The sequence below is a fragment of the Rhyacophila brunnea genome, unplaced genomic scaffold, assembly GCF_057557595.1.
Source record: "Rhyacophila brunnea isolate RB1 unplaced genomic scaffold, BYU_Rbru_1.0 scaffold_23, whole genome shotgun sequence".
NCBI lineage: Eukaryota > Metazoa > Arthropoda > Insecta > Trichoptera > Rhyacophilidae > Rhyacophila > Rhyacophila brunnea.
The window spans coordinates 11,317,347-11,335,997 of record NW_028232893.1 but is presented as its reverse complement, the minus strand read 5'-3'; the positions used below and the strand labels follow the sequence as shown (position 1 = coordinate 11,335,997).

Below are 18,651 nucleotides of genomic sequence, written 5' to 3'. Positions count from 1 at the left end.
ACTATTACAAAAAAGTTTGTTATCCCTTCTCCGTAGCGCGCGCATATACTACGTGTGTCAGTAAGCTACCAAATTTATTGATAACAGAGCAGTGATATTATCAAAGTTGAAGATGAGGCCAATTTTTTTACCTCTACATACAAAATTACGTATAGATATTTTTCATAAAAATACTTTTATTCTACGATAACCTTAAGATCATTCATGATTATTGTATTCTAAATTTGAATTAATTAATCTTCTCTTTTTGAATCCTCAATACTGTAAGAATCGACGCCAAATTTTCTCTCTCACGCATCGGACGACGTATTCTATAAGAGAGAAAGAAACAGAGTATAATGTTGCCGTTGTAAAAAATCGAAATACTATGAAATGCGAATGCGCATGCTTGTAGCTGTCGCTCCACAATGGCGGACTGGGGTTGTTTGGTCGCCTAAAAGTTGGAGGTTAATTTATAAGGATAACGTAAATACTAACTAATAATTTGTGATATATCTACGTCGAAACTTAAAGTTTTTGCTGTTCCTACAAAACATAGTATTGTAAGTATCATATGCAACCTATACGCCGTGATATTGACGCATCTGTAATTTGAAATTGATGTTTCGAATGTCGATTAATAATGTTTGTTTGAATAAATCAACTTTATTATTGTGTTTGCTTTTGTTTAGAAAGATGTTTCATTCGCTTGCACTTTCAGATTATTTAATTATCGGTTAATTTGGCTTTGGGTTTTGGAACGAGGAGGGATTTAGAACTGATACAGTGGAGAATTGAATCATTGACGATGTCTGACAACAGCGATCTCGATAGACAGATTGAGCAGCTGAAGAGATGCGAGATTATCATGGAAGCAGAAGTAAAAGCCCTGTGCGCGAAGGCGAGAGAAATACTCGTCGAAGAAAGCAACGTTCAGCGGGTAGATTCGCCGGTCACTGTAAGTATTACCGCTTGTTTCTTTTCTAAATTGATTGATGACTCAGTCCTTGTTTGTAATTACAAATAAACCAAACGCTCTTCTCACAAGGTCATGATGATCATACCTATTGTAAAATCCTATCATTAGGTGAATAATCATACCATTGACCTTACACCAGATTTTGATTTTCAATTTGAAAGAGTTGCTTCAGAAGAAATACCCTTTTCCATTTTGAAGAAGCGTTTATAAGCTAATACTGCTTGTACACATGCATGTATTTACTGGCATTTACTAATAGTGTGTAAATTAAACTATCACAGTAATAACTGTTCATTCTTCAAGCATAAGTAGGACGCGTTGTTGTCGTTGTATGGTGTTTGATATGTTGTGAAATTTGGTAAACATCAAAATACGCTGCGCGTTGTAGTTCGTATTTTTTCCGGCTGGTTCGGCACTATCGTTCTACTGTGCATGCGTATACGCCATGCAAGCTCTAACGCGTGAAAATTTAGAAGTTTCTGAACTTTTTTGATCCATGCATGCAATCTTGCAACTTGTACGATAATACATGTTTACTCGTGCATTTTCTTGTTATGGCCGCGATAATACGTACTGCCAGCGGCAAATCACGTGTAAACAGGGTATAAAGCTAATGATTCAACTAGCTGCAAGTCATTTCAAGTAGCAAATTTCACACTTGTGCTCTAAGATTCAAATTTATTTGTTATTTTACACAACATAGTCTTCCTCCATTAAGTCCGTGCAAGAGATACACCTAGGCCCTAGATTCTTCCCAACCATGCCTTAGCTGCATCATTGGCTTCAAACATAGCATCGATGGTACAGCTGGCTAGAACGAGCAAACAGACAGTTTCCTTTGAGCCAGATTTGCAGTTTGAAGGATCATTGGACTATCCCCCAGTCTTAATATTGTTTTTAGTTCTAGTTAATACGGTTCGAATATGATTCATCGTCCTACAAACTGCTAAGTCCTGCGTACCTCCCATTGAGACATAATATAGTGAAATCAAATCACAAGCAGATTTGAGGCACAGTTGATATTTTTTATTGCGGATGCCGGGACCTAAAACCATTTACAAAATACTAGTGGTAATATAGGGTACAGTAAGTACTGTATCCTTACCTAAGAGAGTCATGATCCGTTTGTATTTGCGTCAAGTAAACTCCACTGCCGCCATATGAATGAATATAGGGAGTAATTTTTTGTTTTGTTTCTTCAGGTTTGCGGTGATATCCACGGTCAGTTTTATGACTTGAAGGAATTGTTCAAAGTGGGAGGCGATGTACCAGAGACCAGTTATTTATTTATGGGAGATTTCGTTGACCGGGGATTCTATTCTGTGGAAACTTTTCTGTTACTTCTAGCTCTAAAGGTAAGATTGAATAAAATTTTCATTAGATATGAGCCCCATGTCTACTAGACTGCGGCAAGTATAACGTGAAGCGTGGCCGTTTCGAGAACTACAATCCTCTCTAGCCATCTCCTCTTCGTTCCCCTCGCCCTGTAATCATTTGACATCCGATATTTGTGCGTGCTGCAAGTTCGTGTAAAGTGTTTAAACGTGTTAATAATGCACTAAGTGTTGAAAAGTGGTAGCATAAGTTGTTATAATCTACCGCGAAGAAGAAAAATAACAAAATGAGCTCACTGGGCCTATAAATAAAGTTGATGCAATGACAGGTAGATATTCTTTGACATTTCAGTGTTACCGTATAACTAAAAATATCCCAACAGATTGGAAAAACATTGTTGTCTGGTATTGTAGTTGATATTCATTCACATTCTGATCCAAAGTAGGGGAGAAAAAGTCTCCTAATACTGGCAATAATACCTTCATAATATATCGCAGCGCCACGACGTGAACATGCCACTTCAAGTTAAAATTTTCGCAGTCTAATTTTTATGCAAAATCTGTGGAATGGTGAAGCCGCATTTAGAACAAGCGAGCGAATGTTTGTGCTTCCCCACTCCAGCGAAATTCTTATGCTAGCTCAACAAAAAGCGAGGGGGAAGAACAAATATACGCTAAATGCAGCTTGATATAGCTCATTGTTACATGGAATATATCCCGACCATGTCCTATCCTAATAGGATCATATGGGCCTCCACGGAGTAGAGGTTTGCATTAACAGATTTTGTTTTTTACGAGAAATGGATGTCAGCCACTTGCTCAACCTATTTGGTCCATACCCTGACTCACACACAAATTGAAAGACAATATGTGTACTTGCCAGACCCAGGATTCGAACCTGAGACCCACGGCGTGATAGTTCAACGCTTAAGCCACGCTGCCACCGTGGGTGTCACATGGAATATATACTGGTGGCGAAACTGAGTATAATGTGATGATTGATACTATATTATCCCGGACCCCGCAGTTATTGTTTTTTGATTAAGTTTGTGAATCCATCCTGCAGTTGCAGGGTACGTTCCGTTTAATGTTTGTTCATGAAAATAATATAATGTACGTTACAGGTTCGTTACCCAGACCGTATTACACTAATCAGAGGCAACCACGAATCCAGACAGATTACGCAAGTTTACGGCTTCTACGACGAATGTTTACGGAAATACGGATCCATAACAGTGTGGAGGTAAGCGAGAACACATATATTACAGATCCCACTCTGGACACGGGCACAATTGATCAGTTTTAATTAGAGAGTTCAAATTGACCATTTGATCTCTCGGTCATTCTTTCTTTGACTCGTTTGATTTCAAATTAATTGCATTGTTTGACGTCATCAATTTAAAAATAATAATTGAATTTGAACTAAAATCATTTTAACGGTGCGGTTACTATGTATTGGTTGGTTTTATGTTAGGCTTAAAAATAAATTATTTACATAAATGTTATTACCCCAAATGATTACTTTCCCCAATTATATTACTTTTAATTTTTATGAGTATTATTTACAAAAAAAAACACAGCGGAACCCAGATTTTACCTACAACTCAGAATTCACATTTTCCTGCTATTTACGTGTAGTTTCTGCAGTCCCGTTACATTTTGGTACATCTAATTCCCGGTTTTATGTTTTTATTTCAAAATTCAATTTAATTATAAAGTCTGACTTATTTCAACAATTCAATTCAATGCACTTTTGTTGTTTTTGTGTTTTTTTTTTGTTTACGTTTTAATAATGTCTCAGCAGAGAAAAACTTTGGTTTAACCTTATCACTGCCAGCCAATTTTTACTAGGTGGACACTTGTAGGCCAGCTATTTTTGGAATTAAATAAATCCCTTAAAAAATATGAAATAGGAACAGATTGATAAATATTTGTGAAAACTTACCAAATCAACATGTTTCTCAAGTTTATCGTCAATATTTTCACACTAAAATGATAAATATTGTTTAGAAAATATACACAAATAGTTTATTCAGAAATTATGATGTTTACTAGAACCCGCGAGTTAACTCGTCCGTGGCACTGATCAGAACACAAAGTCATAATATGTTCCAAACCAATGTAATAAAAAAAAGATTATCCCTTCAAATCTTTCAGATCCAAATTTGAAACGTATGTGCACTTCAAAGCTTGATCAACACTAATTCTGCAATTCCGCAGGTAGTACTGGAAGCCTCTAGATACTGCGGGAAAATTCCGTTCTGCTACACTCAATGTGATTCATCCTTGGGGTCCACATGACTGTAAAGGTCGAAAATATTAGAATTTGGTGTATCTTTGGTAGCGTAGTACTGTATAACCTCGATAATTCAAAGTGAACAATCTGTAGACTTGATGTGTATAATATGTCGATGTCAACATTTCATGTTTCCAGGCAAGATAAAAGACTGGTTGTTAGCTATTTGCTTACAAAGGAAAACAAATCAATATATGAGACATCTAATTCCAAAAACCGATAAGTCCACATTTGGTCAAAATCGAGAAAAAATACCCACGTATTCTTTGTATAATTTTACACAATATGTATTGATCTATGAATTCCAAAACGCGACATAACCCTACGAAAAAAAATATTTTAAGTCTCGATTTATTACAAAAAGCGCCAAGTCCATGTTTCATATTATTTAAAGCTTGGTGGATTTCGCGCGTGTTTATTGTAGCATCTGGTAAACTTATGACAGTGCCATGGAAATATGTGCCTTATGCGGAATAAATTAAAAAGTGAGGTAAAAGTAGCGCTACGTCCAATTTTATTTTGCCTATATTTATTACATTTAAGGCGAATTCTTTGCCTCAATTTACGATCAAATGTGACTTCAACGCCATCTAAAGGCATCTACAGGCATCTACCATGAATTTCTAAAAATGTGTTACTAAAAACTTTCGTCGATCGCAACCAGATGGCGATAAAATATAAAATAAAATATTGTGTGTCGCCAGATATTAAAAATCATAAGCTTGATAAAAATGCATTTAAATTTATTATATATTTACTTACCTATGTAAAAATATTTACAATTAATATTTTCCCCATAAAATATTTACAATTCTAACATATCTATTTGATTTGATTTAAAGTGTTTATGATTTTTACATTTTGTTTACCGTAGTTTTTTTTACAGTGGCAATACAAGGGTATCCTGTCCAGTCAATGAACCAGATTTTTTTACGTTGTCAATACGAATTAATATAAATATTTTTCTACAGTAAAATTCATTTATAGTAGTAAATGAACATTTAAGTACAAATGTTTATAAGATTGAGTTTAATCTTGTACAATTGACAATTACATCGAATTTCTACTAGAGGTGGAATAAAAGAATGATATGAAATGAATAGCAAAACAAATGCCATTCGAATTATTATTAAACAAAATAAGGAATATACAGTTGTACTTGGTTATTACTAGGAAGGTTGGACCGGCTGAATGTGCTCGTTATAAGCGGTACTCGTTATATCAGAGAATAGGTATTTTTATTGTCGGCGAAAACAACAATTAGACACTTAACTAGTGTCATAAATGTAATCTGTCCCCGGCGGCATCCTGTCCGATCGGATTTTATTGCTTAGGGTCGAAATGTCTTTAAACGATCAACACATTACCAGTATTTTAGCTCGGTATATCCGATAAGTATCTCGTTATAACAGTGAATAAAAATGTACGGAGAAAATCATATACCAAATGTCAACGACTGTTTCCTCATTACATCCGAGATCTCGCTATGTCCGAAATTGTAATAACCGAGTTCGACTGTAGTTATAATTATGACAATGTCGATATTATATAGACATCCCAATTCATTTCGTTTCAACCATGTCCGATCCTAATGGGTTCATATGGGCCTCCACAGAGTGGACGGTTTGTATTAACTAACTAACTATATCTGAGATAAGAATAAAGTAAGACACGCAACGAATTGAATTGGAAGTTGGAGGTAAGAAAAAACGTAAATAAACATGCGAACAAATCTTGATAAGCAAACCCAAGGACAAAATAAGTGACAAATTAAAAAAAAAATTGTAAAACGTAAGAAAAAAAATTAGAATTTGAAGTAAGTGCACCACTGATTACATAATATTCTAAGAAAAAGACAGAACGTTATTTCTTTGAAAAAATCTAATGTCGATTTTAAAGAACAGTGCAAGATAAAATAAAAGATAGTTTTATTTATTTTACCTATAAATGTGTAAGTGAAATGGATTTGGAGATATAAAAAGAAACCTTATTGGCCCAGTGGTTTCTAGGTGTGGACTTTTGTAATTCCCTGAAGATCTCGAATAAATAATTAAAAATTATCAACACCTATACCATATTCCTAGTAACACACCCTCAATAGCACGACACAAATCTGGCTAGCTCACTTTTTAGTGCACGTACCATAGGGTGGTTATTAAATGTTTATAGTTTTTTTTGGAAATGTATACAATGTGAATTAAAGTCTTAAAGAAAATATTAAAATCTGTTTATTTATTTATTTTGTTATAACACGGTTTTTATCATTTAAAACATTTCAGGGTTTATACATCTAATTTTTAACTTTATATAAAAAGGATTATTTATTTAGGAACTTATTTTTTAATATTCAATTGATAATTTTTACTTATTTAGTTATTAACTGGCACGCCATAAAGGAGCGTGGGTTTTATACTATATTCCTAGAGGAGCCGAATCGAACTCAACTATCCTATCAGAAGAGCGAAATCGAACTGATCTTAGACTAATATACTTTTGAATTGACGCACTCGATCTCGGGAGAGGCCTTATTTTTTTAAAGCCTGTCCCCCTTCAGAGGCACCACCTAATTAGCAGTGCGATCGCGCGTATTATTCCTTAACATTTAATTTGTTATAAACTCTTATTCTAATCTATAAACAATTAGGTAAAATTATTTAAAGCATAATTACGGAAGAAAGCTATGTAGAAAGTTAAGTATTTAAGAAGTTATTTCAATTTCCAAATTATAAAAACATATCTCCCGCCGAAAATTGTCTCTTTGTTTAGAATCGGTGTGAGCGGTGCACACACACTATCAAAATAGTCCCGATTCACGCATATCGAGTGATTGACAGAATACACAGTGCAGTGCGTGTATTATTTTAAATTTACAGATTTTATTTAAACACGTTATTTATTTTAAATTATAAAATGCAGCTACTGAATTTAATTATACAAAACAAAACTACTGAGTTTAATAGTAACCCTCTTCGGTAATTTTGCTATACATATTATTATATTTTAATCCTCGCTTACATTTATTTATCTCAATTCTCATTTACTCCGGCATTCATCTCCTTTATAGTATAACAATTTTACATCTTCCTCGCATACCAGTATACATATTTATTATTAAGATATTTCTTTATTTAAAACTTACGTGCTAGGTACATACCATATTATTTGAAATCATAATTAAACAATTTAAATATTTACTTAATCTATTGACTCCATTCGTCACCTCGCATACTTGTTTCAATTTCTTCCCGCCTAGTGTACACCAGTGCATACACAGAGCGAAGACTTAAACTGAAATAGAAAGATAGTTTGACGATTTTCCAAGGGATTTTAGTTACGAGTTTTATAAAGCCGCCGGGGTAAAGATTAGGTGACAATGTTTGGGCCATCAAATATATATTATATTATCATAGATATTTAAACGGTATTTTATGTTGGTGTTACTAGGTATCTACTATGATTGAAAAGTAGATCTTAATTTTTTGTATTTATGATTGCTTCATAAAAAAACAATATTTACGACTTTATGATGTAGCAGATAAATGAGCAACTAAATAGTGATCCAAATATTATGAAAAGTTCAACTATCAAAGCATCACGGCATAAAATTAGTAATACCACGGTTATACACAATTTATTGTACCTACCTATTGTTATAATTTTCTTAGTTCATTTAATCGTTTTTAATTTAATTTATTTTCAAATTCACCTCTTATGTGTTCATTCACTGAATTGTTTACCCTATATTTTATGGAGACTAATAATAACTTCTATTTTCTACATACTAAATTATCAACCTCCACTTTTTGACAGGACGGCATACAGTTATATAGGCACGTAGATAATAATTTTAAGGCCGTAGACAGGAATGAACGTTTGATGGCCCAAATATAGTACAATAGTATGTATGTAATTAAAATTAGGGTACAAGTCGGTTATCCTGGATACAGCGGCAAAGACATTTTGAAAATAGCCTATATACTGGATTATTTGTTAGGATTACCTAATCTAACTTAAACTAACCCAAACTAACAAATAATCCAGTATATCGGCTATTTTCAAAATGTGTTTGCCGCGAATTTTAACAATTCTTATTATTTTTAACATTGTATATTGTTCATAATTTTCGCGACTACCACGTGAATAGACGATTTTTTTTTTACTTATAACATTTTAAACACTTAACATAAATATGGATAAATTGTACAGTTACTAGACAAAGATTAAATTTGATGTGTGTCAGAAGTATCTTAGGCATTTTCGCTCGTATGCTTTCTTTATATTATTATGAAACTATATTTATTTTAAAATCGCTTTATAAAAGGTAGGTACGTCAAAACAGTAATAAATATCTGAAATAATTACACAACACTATTTCAGAAAGTGGAGGTTGATATATGTAGTCCATTGACATATGCTCCAATATCGCAAACAAAAATTATTGACAGCAGAATTAACACAGTTTTTGTCTTCGTACCTGGCGAACCTTTATTTTCAATGTATGTGTGTGTGTATGTATTTTTTAATCTATGCAAGTACTGTTTCAAAAATAGTTCGATTTATTTCCGCGTTAGCAGCATATGTCGATAAAGTCTTGTCAAATATTCATTTTATTTACAATCGATTCGTTAATATACAAAAATACAAGATTAAATTTAAATAACTAGCCTAAAAATTATTAAATAATATTTTTAATAGAAACGCTAATCGTTTTTTGCGATAAATTAAGTCTGAACCGAGATGTTTCGATTTTAATTGCATGCTTTCTAACCTCTAAATCGATGTTTTTTAAATTTGAAAAAAAAGATATAAGGATATAATAAATTCCAATTAACGTTTAGCGTTTCCCTAGGTAATAGATTTACGTACATTTTTATCGTAATTTTGATAATAAATCTTATGTAATTCATTCTTACCACCCGATAGAAATGTACCGAATTTGACACGTATTTTTGGTATATAGAACTCCACGATACATCTTAATTTTTTATTTTATTTTTCTCATTACTTTTGAATATATATTTACCGATTAATAAACTTTTCTAGCTATTTTTCGATAACAACTTTACCTAGAGACATCACCTTAAGAGTTTATCGGCTAAAACAAATTGCCATTTGGTTCTAATTTCGACATAGAATACAACGGAAAAAATAATCTCACGTTAAAACAAATAATTGAAGCTTGAAACATAAAAACGTTTCCCGAAAATATTGAATTGTGGACTTGTCGCTTTTTGTAATTAGACGCCTCATATGTACGTCATGTTGACTCAAAAACTGTTATAAAACCTTTGATCCAGCTTAGGTTTTGATTCAGCAATTTTCTCATTTTGAATTTGTTGTCAGACACACTGCGATCATCAAAACACCTTTATTTTAATACATATTTTGTGCTATGAACACTTTCAGATACTGCACCGAACTATTTGACTACTTATCCTTATCGGCGATCATCGACGGAAAGATCTTCTGCGTGCACGGCGGCCTCAGTCCCTCAATCCAGACCCTCGACCAAATCAGAACTATCGACAGAAAACAGGAAGTGCCTCATGATGGACCCATGTGTGACCTTCTCTGGAGCGACCCTGAAGGTCCGTTACTTTTATGTTTGTTTTTAGCGTGATGCGGTGGTCCTGCAGTGTCTGATTTTGTAATAAATTGGGTTTTTTTTAATCTTTACTTGATGTCTCATTCTACCTGCCAGTTGCGGCAGGGCAACAAAACCTAAATGGAATCTTTTTGACCATCTCTGGATCAAACACAATAATTTTTTTTTTTAATAGTGGTTGGTAATTGACCAATTTCATACAATACCATAATAAAGATTACGGGAGGTGTTAGAATATAATATGTATGTTATACGTGTTCAATGGTTAGGATTGTTAGGAGAATCTCAGCTCACTAACTAAGGGATTTGATGGCCTAAACACAGCTATACAGGTTATAACAAATGCTTTTTCACTCACACTTATGGTCAGTCTTTATGCAGCCATTATGTCCTTGAGTTACAAATCGAAAATGCCAACTTAGTGGTGTCAATATATTATCTGTGCAATTAACCAACATAATCATGTTAAAATATTGTCTACTTTAAGATTCCTAATTCTTTTGTTGGAATCTTTTGTAAAGGAATAACAGATATCTGTGAAAGTAATGCTTGAGCCAAATTTAGGTGCATGTCGCTGACTATCACGTGACGTCACAGTAAGCTGCCGCTACGGGAAAAAAAGTGTGTAATGTTGTTGTTCTTGGTGTTTAAAATGTTATCAGACTGATGCTCCCATCCCGTAGCACATTTTGAACCTTTAAACGAACATTGTCAGTTGGAAAAATTTGCCGAAATCACTAAAACAACGATGAGGTCGCCTCACGTTGAACGTCTTAAACTTATAATTTGTAATGTCCGCAATATGTAAAATAAATAAACAGTATTGAATTGAATTGAAAAAATTGCACTGCATCGACACCTGCATGACGTTTTGAATGTTTTTATCATATTCCACATGCCTACACTTTTCGACTTTCATGTCAAAATCAGGTTTTTTTGTTTTTAGCGGTTGGCATTATGTATTTTCTATGATAATGTGGTCTATTATCTATGGTCTGCAGGTTGGGTTCTTTTCAAAATATTATCTGTGGGTGTCATGTCGCATTGTAATTATAACATATGCAGACGTAGAAACTGTTGAATTAATTGAAATTAGCATGAATAATTAATAATAATTCAAATTGTTAAGGGGGGACATGCTCGTCGAAGGTCAAAATTGAGTTTTTATTGTATATTCAAACCATGATCCTGGACACTCCTTAAACGTTGTAGATGATCTATTTATATAATTTTGAAGCCTTATTATCCTTTATAGTTATTTTAAACATTTGATGACTGCATGAAGTATTTTTGTTACATAAAATAGTATTCTTTTAAACCTCTCGCTCTAATGTTTTAGAAAATAGTCATATTTCGGTACATAACTGTGCAGTGGTGTTAAGATTTTTTACATTTATTAATTTTTAAACGCATTTATAAAACCATTAGCATAATTTATTACGAGATAATTTTTGTAAAATATTCACGATAAAAAATTATATTGATAATCTCTGTGATCCCAAATTTGACAAGAATTAGGCATTTTATTATTCAAAAAATCGGCAAGATTAACACATTTCAAGATGATTCTAAATATATTTATTATAAGCTATGTCTTTGACCATTCAAGTGTGATAAACATCTTATGAATAATGATTGCTTTATAATAATTATTGACCTAAGAATAAGGTAGCGTTTTTTTGAAATACGCCATTTCTTTTGTCATTCCTCAGTGGTTAAGCTACAACATACGGCCGTAGCCATAAATTTACAAACTATAATTGAAGTAGGGAGTAAAATGATATTGACGCGCGTGTTTGGACATGTACCGTTTAAAAAAAAATAAAAAATAAATCGGTTAAGTACATGTTCAAACACGCGCGTTAACATAATTTTACTCCCTACTTTAATTATAGTTTGTCATTTTATGGCTACGGCCGTATGTTGTAGCTTAACCACTAGGGAATGACAAAAGAAATGGCGTATTTCAAAAAAACACTACCTTATTCTTAGGTCAATAATTATTATAAAGCAATCATTATTCATAAGATGTTTATCACACTTGAATGGTCAAAGACATAGCTTATTATAAGTATCTTTAGATTCATCTTCAAATGTGTTAATCTTGCCGATTTTTTGAATAATAAAATGCCTAATTCTTGTCAAATTTGGGATCACAGAGATTATCAAAATAATTTTTTATCGTGAATATTTTACAAAAATTATCTCGTAATAAATTATACTAATGGTTTTATAAATGCGTTTAAAAATTAATAAATGTAAAAAATCTTAACACCACTGCACAGTTCTGTACCGAAATATGACTATATTCTAAAACATTAGAGCGAGAGGTTTAAAAGAATACTATTTTATGTAACAAAAATACTTCATGCAGTCATCAAATGTTTAAAATAACTATAAAGGATAATAAGGCTTCAAAATTATATAAATAGATTATCTACAACGTTTAAGGAGTGTCCAGGATCATGGTTTGAAAATACAATAAAAACTCAATTTTGACCTTCGACGAGCATGTCCCCCCTTAATGCATTATAGTTGGCACTCTTCATCAGTGTCAATCAGTGTCATTCTTCAGTGAATTTACAGAGATGGTGATGTTTCAAAATATTCTGCGGAATGACGAACCATAGACATTTATCGCCGTGAGTTCACGTGATAGTCCGCGACATGCACCTCAATTTGGTTCCCGCTTTTGGTTCATTAATAATATTATGTTGAGGCAATATACAATTAAAAACTCAGTAAGAAGCTGTATTAAGAAATTCGGTATTGTTCAGTATCTGAAATAATTTTATTGTGTTTGCACACAGCTAACAAACGATGATATCATGATAGAGAAAAATCATTCATTCATTCGCCGTGGCATTTATCCCCCAGTATTGTGAAATAGTAAATTTAAATTCTCTTCCGGCAACCACAAAACTACAGTGATTTTGTTTGTTGATTTTTGACAACTGAATAAAATCGTTGGCAACTCGCACAGTAAAGACTTTCATAATTCTATTATGGTATTGTCAGAAAGTTATAACAGTATAATAACTTTATTTCCTCTGTTTCAGACACCTTAGGCTGGGGCGTGTCACCCCGAGGAGCTGGCTATCTCTTCGGATCCGATGTGGTGGTCCAGTTCAATGCAGCCAATGACATTGACATGATCTGCCGGGCGCACCAGCTCGTCATGGAAGGATACAAGTGGCACTTTGAAGAGACGGTACTCACCGTTTGGTCAGCGCCAAACTATTGCTATAGGTTCGTTTGGCCACTTTGATCATTTTTTAATCGTGCCTTTGCTGGTGGAAAGATAGGATTAGTGTCTTTTGACCGATGATTTGGTGCCGTCTTCAATTCAATAGCGAATCGTCATTGAAGTCAATATGCGTCTGCATGTGAAACTTGTTTCAATTTGCTAGCAATTGGTTGATTGTCTTGCGTAACTGAGTGTTATTGTTTTAGTTTCTGAATTAAGTATGGCTTCTTCATTCAAAATAAGTTTTAAAGCGGTCAGACGAAATGATGTTGAAGTTTATGGATTTATGCAAAATCATTGTTGTCTTTGAGAAACAACGAACGTATGTACATTCGATTGCGAGTAACTTGGTCTGCGAATGTTTTGCAATACAAGCAAACGAGTGAGATCTTGCAAAATGAGTAGTACGTATACGCTTTGACTGCCGAGCATCACGTAATCACAGCTAAGCCGATTGTTTTCTCTCTCTCTCGCTTAGAAATCCTGAAAAATAGGCAAAAGCAAGTGTCATTGGATAGGTTCCTTATTAAAGTCACACGAAACGAAAGAGACTTGCACACGACGGCAATTAATAGAACGGAAATGAATATTGCAGGATTGAGGCCAGTGGATATTAAAAACAAACGTCACTCGACGTCATCTTGACTACGACTATGAAGGACTGAATCTAATACGTAATAATATTTTGAGAATGAAGACACGTTCCGGAACTTACAATCGCACTGAGGTGTATTGAATATAAAATTTTTTCATTATTCCATTGTATTTGCAGGTGCGGAAACGTTGCTGCTATATTGGAACTGAACGAGAATTTGCAAAGGGAATTCACGATATTTGAAGCAGCGCCGCAGGAGTCCAGAGGCATTCCATCCAAGAAACCGCAAGCCGACTACTTTTTATAATATTCCAAGAAGAAGAAATCTTGAACAGTCACTAACTGAGGCCTTGTGTTCACCGGGTGGTCGCAACCGTTCGTGGGATAGCTTTATACGACTCCACTCGGTTGTAGAAACGTCATGCGAGTTGCTGTAACAGGTCAGCCACAACTGGTTGCATGGTGAACACAATGCTATGAAAATTGTATCATTTATTTTTAAGCAATTATTATTATTGTAACTGAAATCAATCGATACAATCAGACATAATATCCGTGTGGTTTCCATTGTACCATTTTTCCAAAGCCACGCGTGTTTTTCTTTTTTTTGTAATATTTTTTTAATAATACAAAATAAGTTTAGGGAGTACTATAGTATTAATTTTGTTTCGTAAACTGACAATAGAGCCACGCACTATACCGGTTTTAAATCGCGTTCGTAAATTACTGTCTCGTTTTACAAATCGTGATGAAATGAAAAGAAACAAATCGCTACCTTAATGCAGAACTGGCTTAAATGCATTTTTAATCATAAATCTGTAGCATTTGTGGACGTTTGTCAGTTTGGCGTGACCTGAGTTAATATAAATGTTTCTTCATGTAATCCAGGCATGTCTAACGCATCGATTACACCATGATAGTAATCGAGTCATAAAAATGTAATAAAGTATGATCTCATTGACATTTTAAAGGAGGAGCGGAACGTTAATCATCCATTCCTATTTTTATTTCCTTAACCAACTTATGTGAACGTTGTATGTTTTGATTCGTATTACATTACTTATGGCTTGCTGCAGATGTGAGAGGAAGGGTAAATGTGAATTACAATACTTAAAATTGAGGCATAGTCCACTTACAGTCACGCAGTTGGAGAATAGATTAATATTGAATACCATGGTCATTTTCATGATGAATGTGAAATTGAATATTTTTTTTGCGATGTTAAAAAACAAGTCTAGTTAATTTTTAACGCCTTAACAGTGTTGCCAACTGTACTATAATCAGCAAAGAAAAAGATGGCAACACTGCGCCTCAATGTCCTCAGTCAAATATAATACGTTTATTTAAATTGACGACGGTTAGAGATGGGAGAGTGTGGTGAATCACCGCCTGTTTTGGTATTGGATAGTGGATCACATCATATTTGATATCAGACATGCCCGATGTTGTCTATCAAAAATCATGATATGACATAATTAACTGTAAAAATCGTGAGCAAAAGTAACTTGAAAATCTCTCGTGAACGATTGGCCATGTGCTAACTCAGCTAGTTCTGCATTAAGATAGCGAAATTCTAATTCAAGTCGATTCGCCGTAACTTATTTCATGATAGATAATTAAAATATGGTGACATTTATTTTTGAAGTAGCAGATGTTACACCGTATTTTACCATCAGTTAGTTCTAGAATCATACGTTTCATATGGATCACGTTTTGTCAACATAAGGTTCGAAGCGCACTGGATACGACGCACGTCGTCGTATCCGTAGGTGGCGCTTCCAGTGTGCTTTGGACTTAGGACAAAAATAATGTAATTAAGACAACACAAATAGATTCTATCGTAGTTGGAGTGTCGATGATGTTTTGTGTGTGCCTGTCTTTTATGTTGGATAAAGAGGGTGGATCGACATGCGAGTGAGTATTTCGTTGGTTTCGTCTGCAAAACTAGGATCCTGCAGAAGTCCTGGCTAGTGTGTCGATATACTCTTTTTAAGACAGTAAAGAATTGCTATAAAAATTCGTTATACGTGCGTATTGGAGAGGTAAGTCTAGGCAATTTAATAGATTAAATTAACATATTTTTAAGATTATTATTTGACTGTATTTGTGAGGTTGATCTATTGCGCTTGAATAAGGCAAATGGGTGCTGGCCAGTTCAACATAGCAGGGCCAAACACCGTGTTGTTAAATACCTATAGTTATTGTCTATTTACTTTTTAGTACATGTCCGCTGCTTAATCAAAGCAAATGGGCATGACACAGCGCATCCAAGAATTCCTGTCGCTCGCCAGGCTTGATTCATTGTCCCAGGTAATCTCAGCATCCTGTTGTTCTGTCGTATACACCTTGTGGATGGTATTTAGCGGGTAAAAGTCACGCCTGGTTGAGATTCTCTTCAAGCATCTGTAGCACTTAGCCAAGCCAGGAGGCGGCGTGGTATGCACTCTTATCTCATCGTTACTCCCAAAGTCATACTCACCGCACACTCGGTGTCGACCACAAGCATCTGTTCTCAGAACTCAGTATACGGTTGCTCTGAGCCTTCATTAGGTGCAGCACCATTGAATGGATTGCAAGCGTTGAACATGCAGCATTTGGTTTTAATCGTGTATAGTCATGAGTTGCAAACATTCCGCATTGAGTTGATAGTGAGCTCTGTTTGTGAAATATCATCTCTAGTGTTGTGCACCCCCAGGTTTTTAAGCAGTCAACATTCAATGTCTGCCCGTTGCTAATTGGGGGGATCTGGGTTGAGATGTGTGCTATTAGGTAGGAAACCCTGCTTATGTATCTTATTTGGTGCAGAAAAAAAAAAATTCAATAGATGCCCCTGGATGTCATAAAAAATGGCTTCTCCAGCATGTATGAAAATATCTCATATTTGGGTGTCTATTGTTATCATGAGAATGTGATGGGCACTTTGCTGGTGGAGTGTTACCACTTAAAGAATATCACCAGTGTGGAGCCTCCTCTGTTGGTTTCCAAGCGCAATAGATCAATTTTTTGTGTATTCAATATTTTACTTTTGTACATATCGACCGCCGCATTCGATTAAGCGTGATTCGTTGTATACTTAGGCAGTTTCTTCTTTTTTTTTTTTGATTATCACTTGACATGTTTTGTGGACGATGATGATGATGATGATAATGATTTCTCACAGTAATTCAAAAGCACGCAGCCAAAAATCGATGCAATATGGACTGCAAATCTGATAAAACCAGACATGCATTTGAATTCAACATAAGTATTCTATGAAATGCTCAATCAATTAGCAATTCAATGATTTATTGCCTTGATACATATCAGAGATGTTCCCGAATATCCTTTTAAATTGATGTACCCACTGCATTCAAATGTACAGCATGCCCTGTACAAGACATTGTGCCGGATCTGTGAAATTAATGTTTCTGTAAAAATATCAGAATTTCACAAGGACTGTTATCAAGAAGGTTATTGATTATTCGTCATTAATTTTATTGACTCTTTTCTCGGCTGCAAAAAACACTGATGGTCCATATTCAGAATCAATGCAATATGCACTCAGAAATACAATAAAATCTCCTACATTCGATTAGATACCTGTTACGATAGATTTGTACGCGTCGGCAATATAATATTCCATAACAAGCCCTTCGGTCATCGTTAAAATGTTTTTGTTGTCAATGTGTCATCAAGTGTAGATACATCCATAACTCTTAAATACACGGTGTTGCACGTCTTCGACAGACCACGTTATTAATTATAGTTTTTTGTTTGAATGAAATTTTATTTATGTACTCACTGTTTTCTACAGCGTAGTGTGCATATTTTTTTTTATAGGTAAAAATCACTTACATAAAATTTATAATATTAAACTTAATGATTTATTATATTATGTTAAATCTATAGTGTCACCTATGAATAAAAACTACAACTTTTTTGTAAACACACATTTTCCACTGCAGATAACTGCGAGTCTTTAAATAAATTTTCATTCACAAAACAAATTTGTAAAATAGTTGCCTAAAGTGAACACGATGAATTTAAGGGATTTCAATAAGTATTTAACTCTCCGATGTAATGTTTTTTTTCTATTTTGAGTTCTTTGAAACCTGATAACAAATAACAGATGTACAAATGACAGTTGGAGGGCTCTTTTTACCTGTAATAGTGGTATGTTTACCTCATTTGTATTAAGTAATACACATAACATGCTTTGGTGGTATCAATTGAATTGTACGGATAAAACAATTGACGAGTTGATTATAGCATTGGGTCCGTGTGTGAGATTGTTGGAAGCGTGTTTTGTAACCGATTTTTGGTTGCGTGTTGGTATTACTGTTGAGTCAATAATTGGATGGTACGTTGACCAAAAGAACAATTAATGCAGTAAGTATTAATAATGTAACAAACCGAAATATGGGCCTTCATGATATGAGAATAATAAATTGAATCAAACCAATTACTTGTGTTTTTTTTATTTTATGTATTATTTTGCCACAACGAAGCAGTTTCGAGGAGTGCCTGTTATCCTGGCAGTTAACGAGGGTAGTTTATCGTAATAATATGTTTGTATTGATGTATTATAATTGTTACAATAACTGTCAATTCTTGGTGGAAGTAGATTGTTTTAATTA

The 18,651-nt window shown here is 34.1% G+C and overlaps 1 protein-coding gene across 1 annotated transcript; it reads left to right on the top strand.

Annotated features, from left to right (window-relative positions):
• Positions 1–399: 399 nt before the first annotated feature.
• Positions 400–16,840, top strand: Pp4-19C (protein phosphatase 19C). The gene is made up of 7 exons (XM_085950149.1): positions 400–542; positions 701–937; positions 2,161–2,313; positions 3,417–3,535; positions 9,995–10,176; positions 13,253–13,442; positions 14,213–16,840. Exons 2-7 carry the CDS (start codon positions 788–790, stop codon positions 14,340–14,342), a joined length of 924 nt encoding a protein of 307 aa, XP_085806275.1. The 5' UTR covers positions 400–542; positions 701–787; the 3' UTR covers positions 14,343–16,840.
• Positions 16,841–18,651: the final 1,811 nt, after the last annotated feature.

What these genes read in the sequence shown, in the direction of transcription:
- Pp4-19C (XM_085950149.1), top strand. Translation starts at nt 788, where the DNA reads ATGTCTGACAACAGCGATCTCGATAGACAGATTGAGCAGCTGAAGAGA. An exon ending in GGATCCATAACAGTGTGGAG is followed by an intron (nt 3,536 to 9,994) that starts GTAAGCGAGAAC and finishes GAACACTTTCAG; the next exon opens with ATACTGCACCGAACTATTTG. An exon ending in TCTCTGGAGCGACCCTGAAG is followed by an intron (nt 10,177 to 13,252) that starts GTCCGTTACTTT and finishes CCTCTGTTTCAG; the next exon opens with ACACCTTAGGCTGGGGCGTG.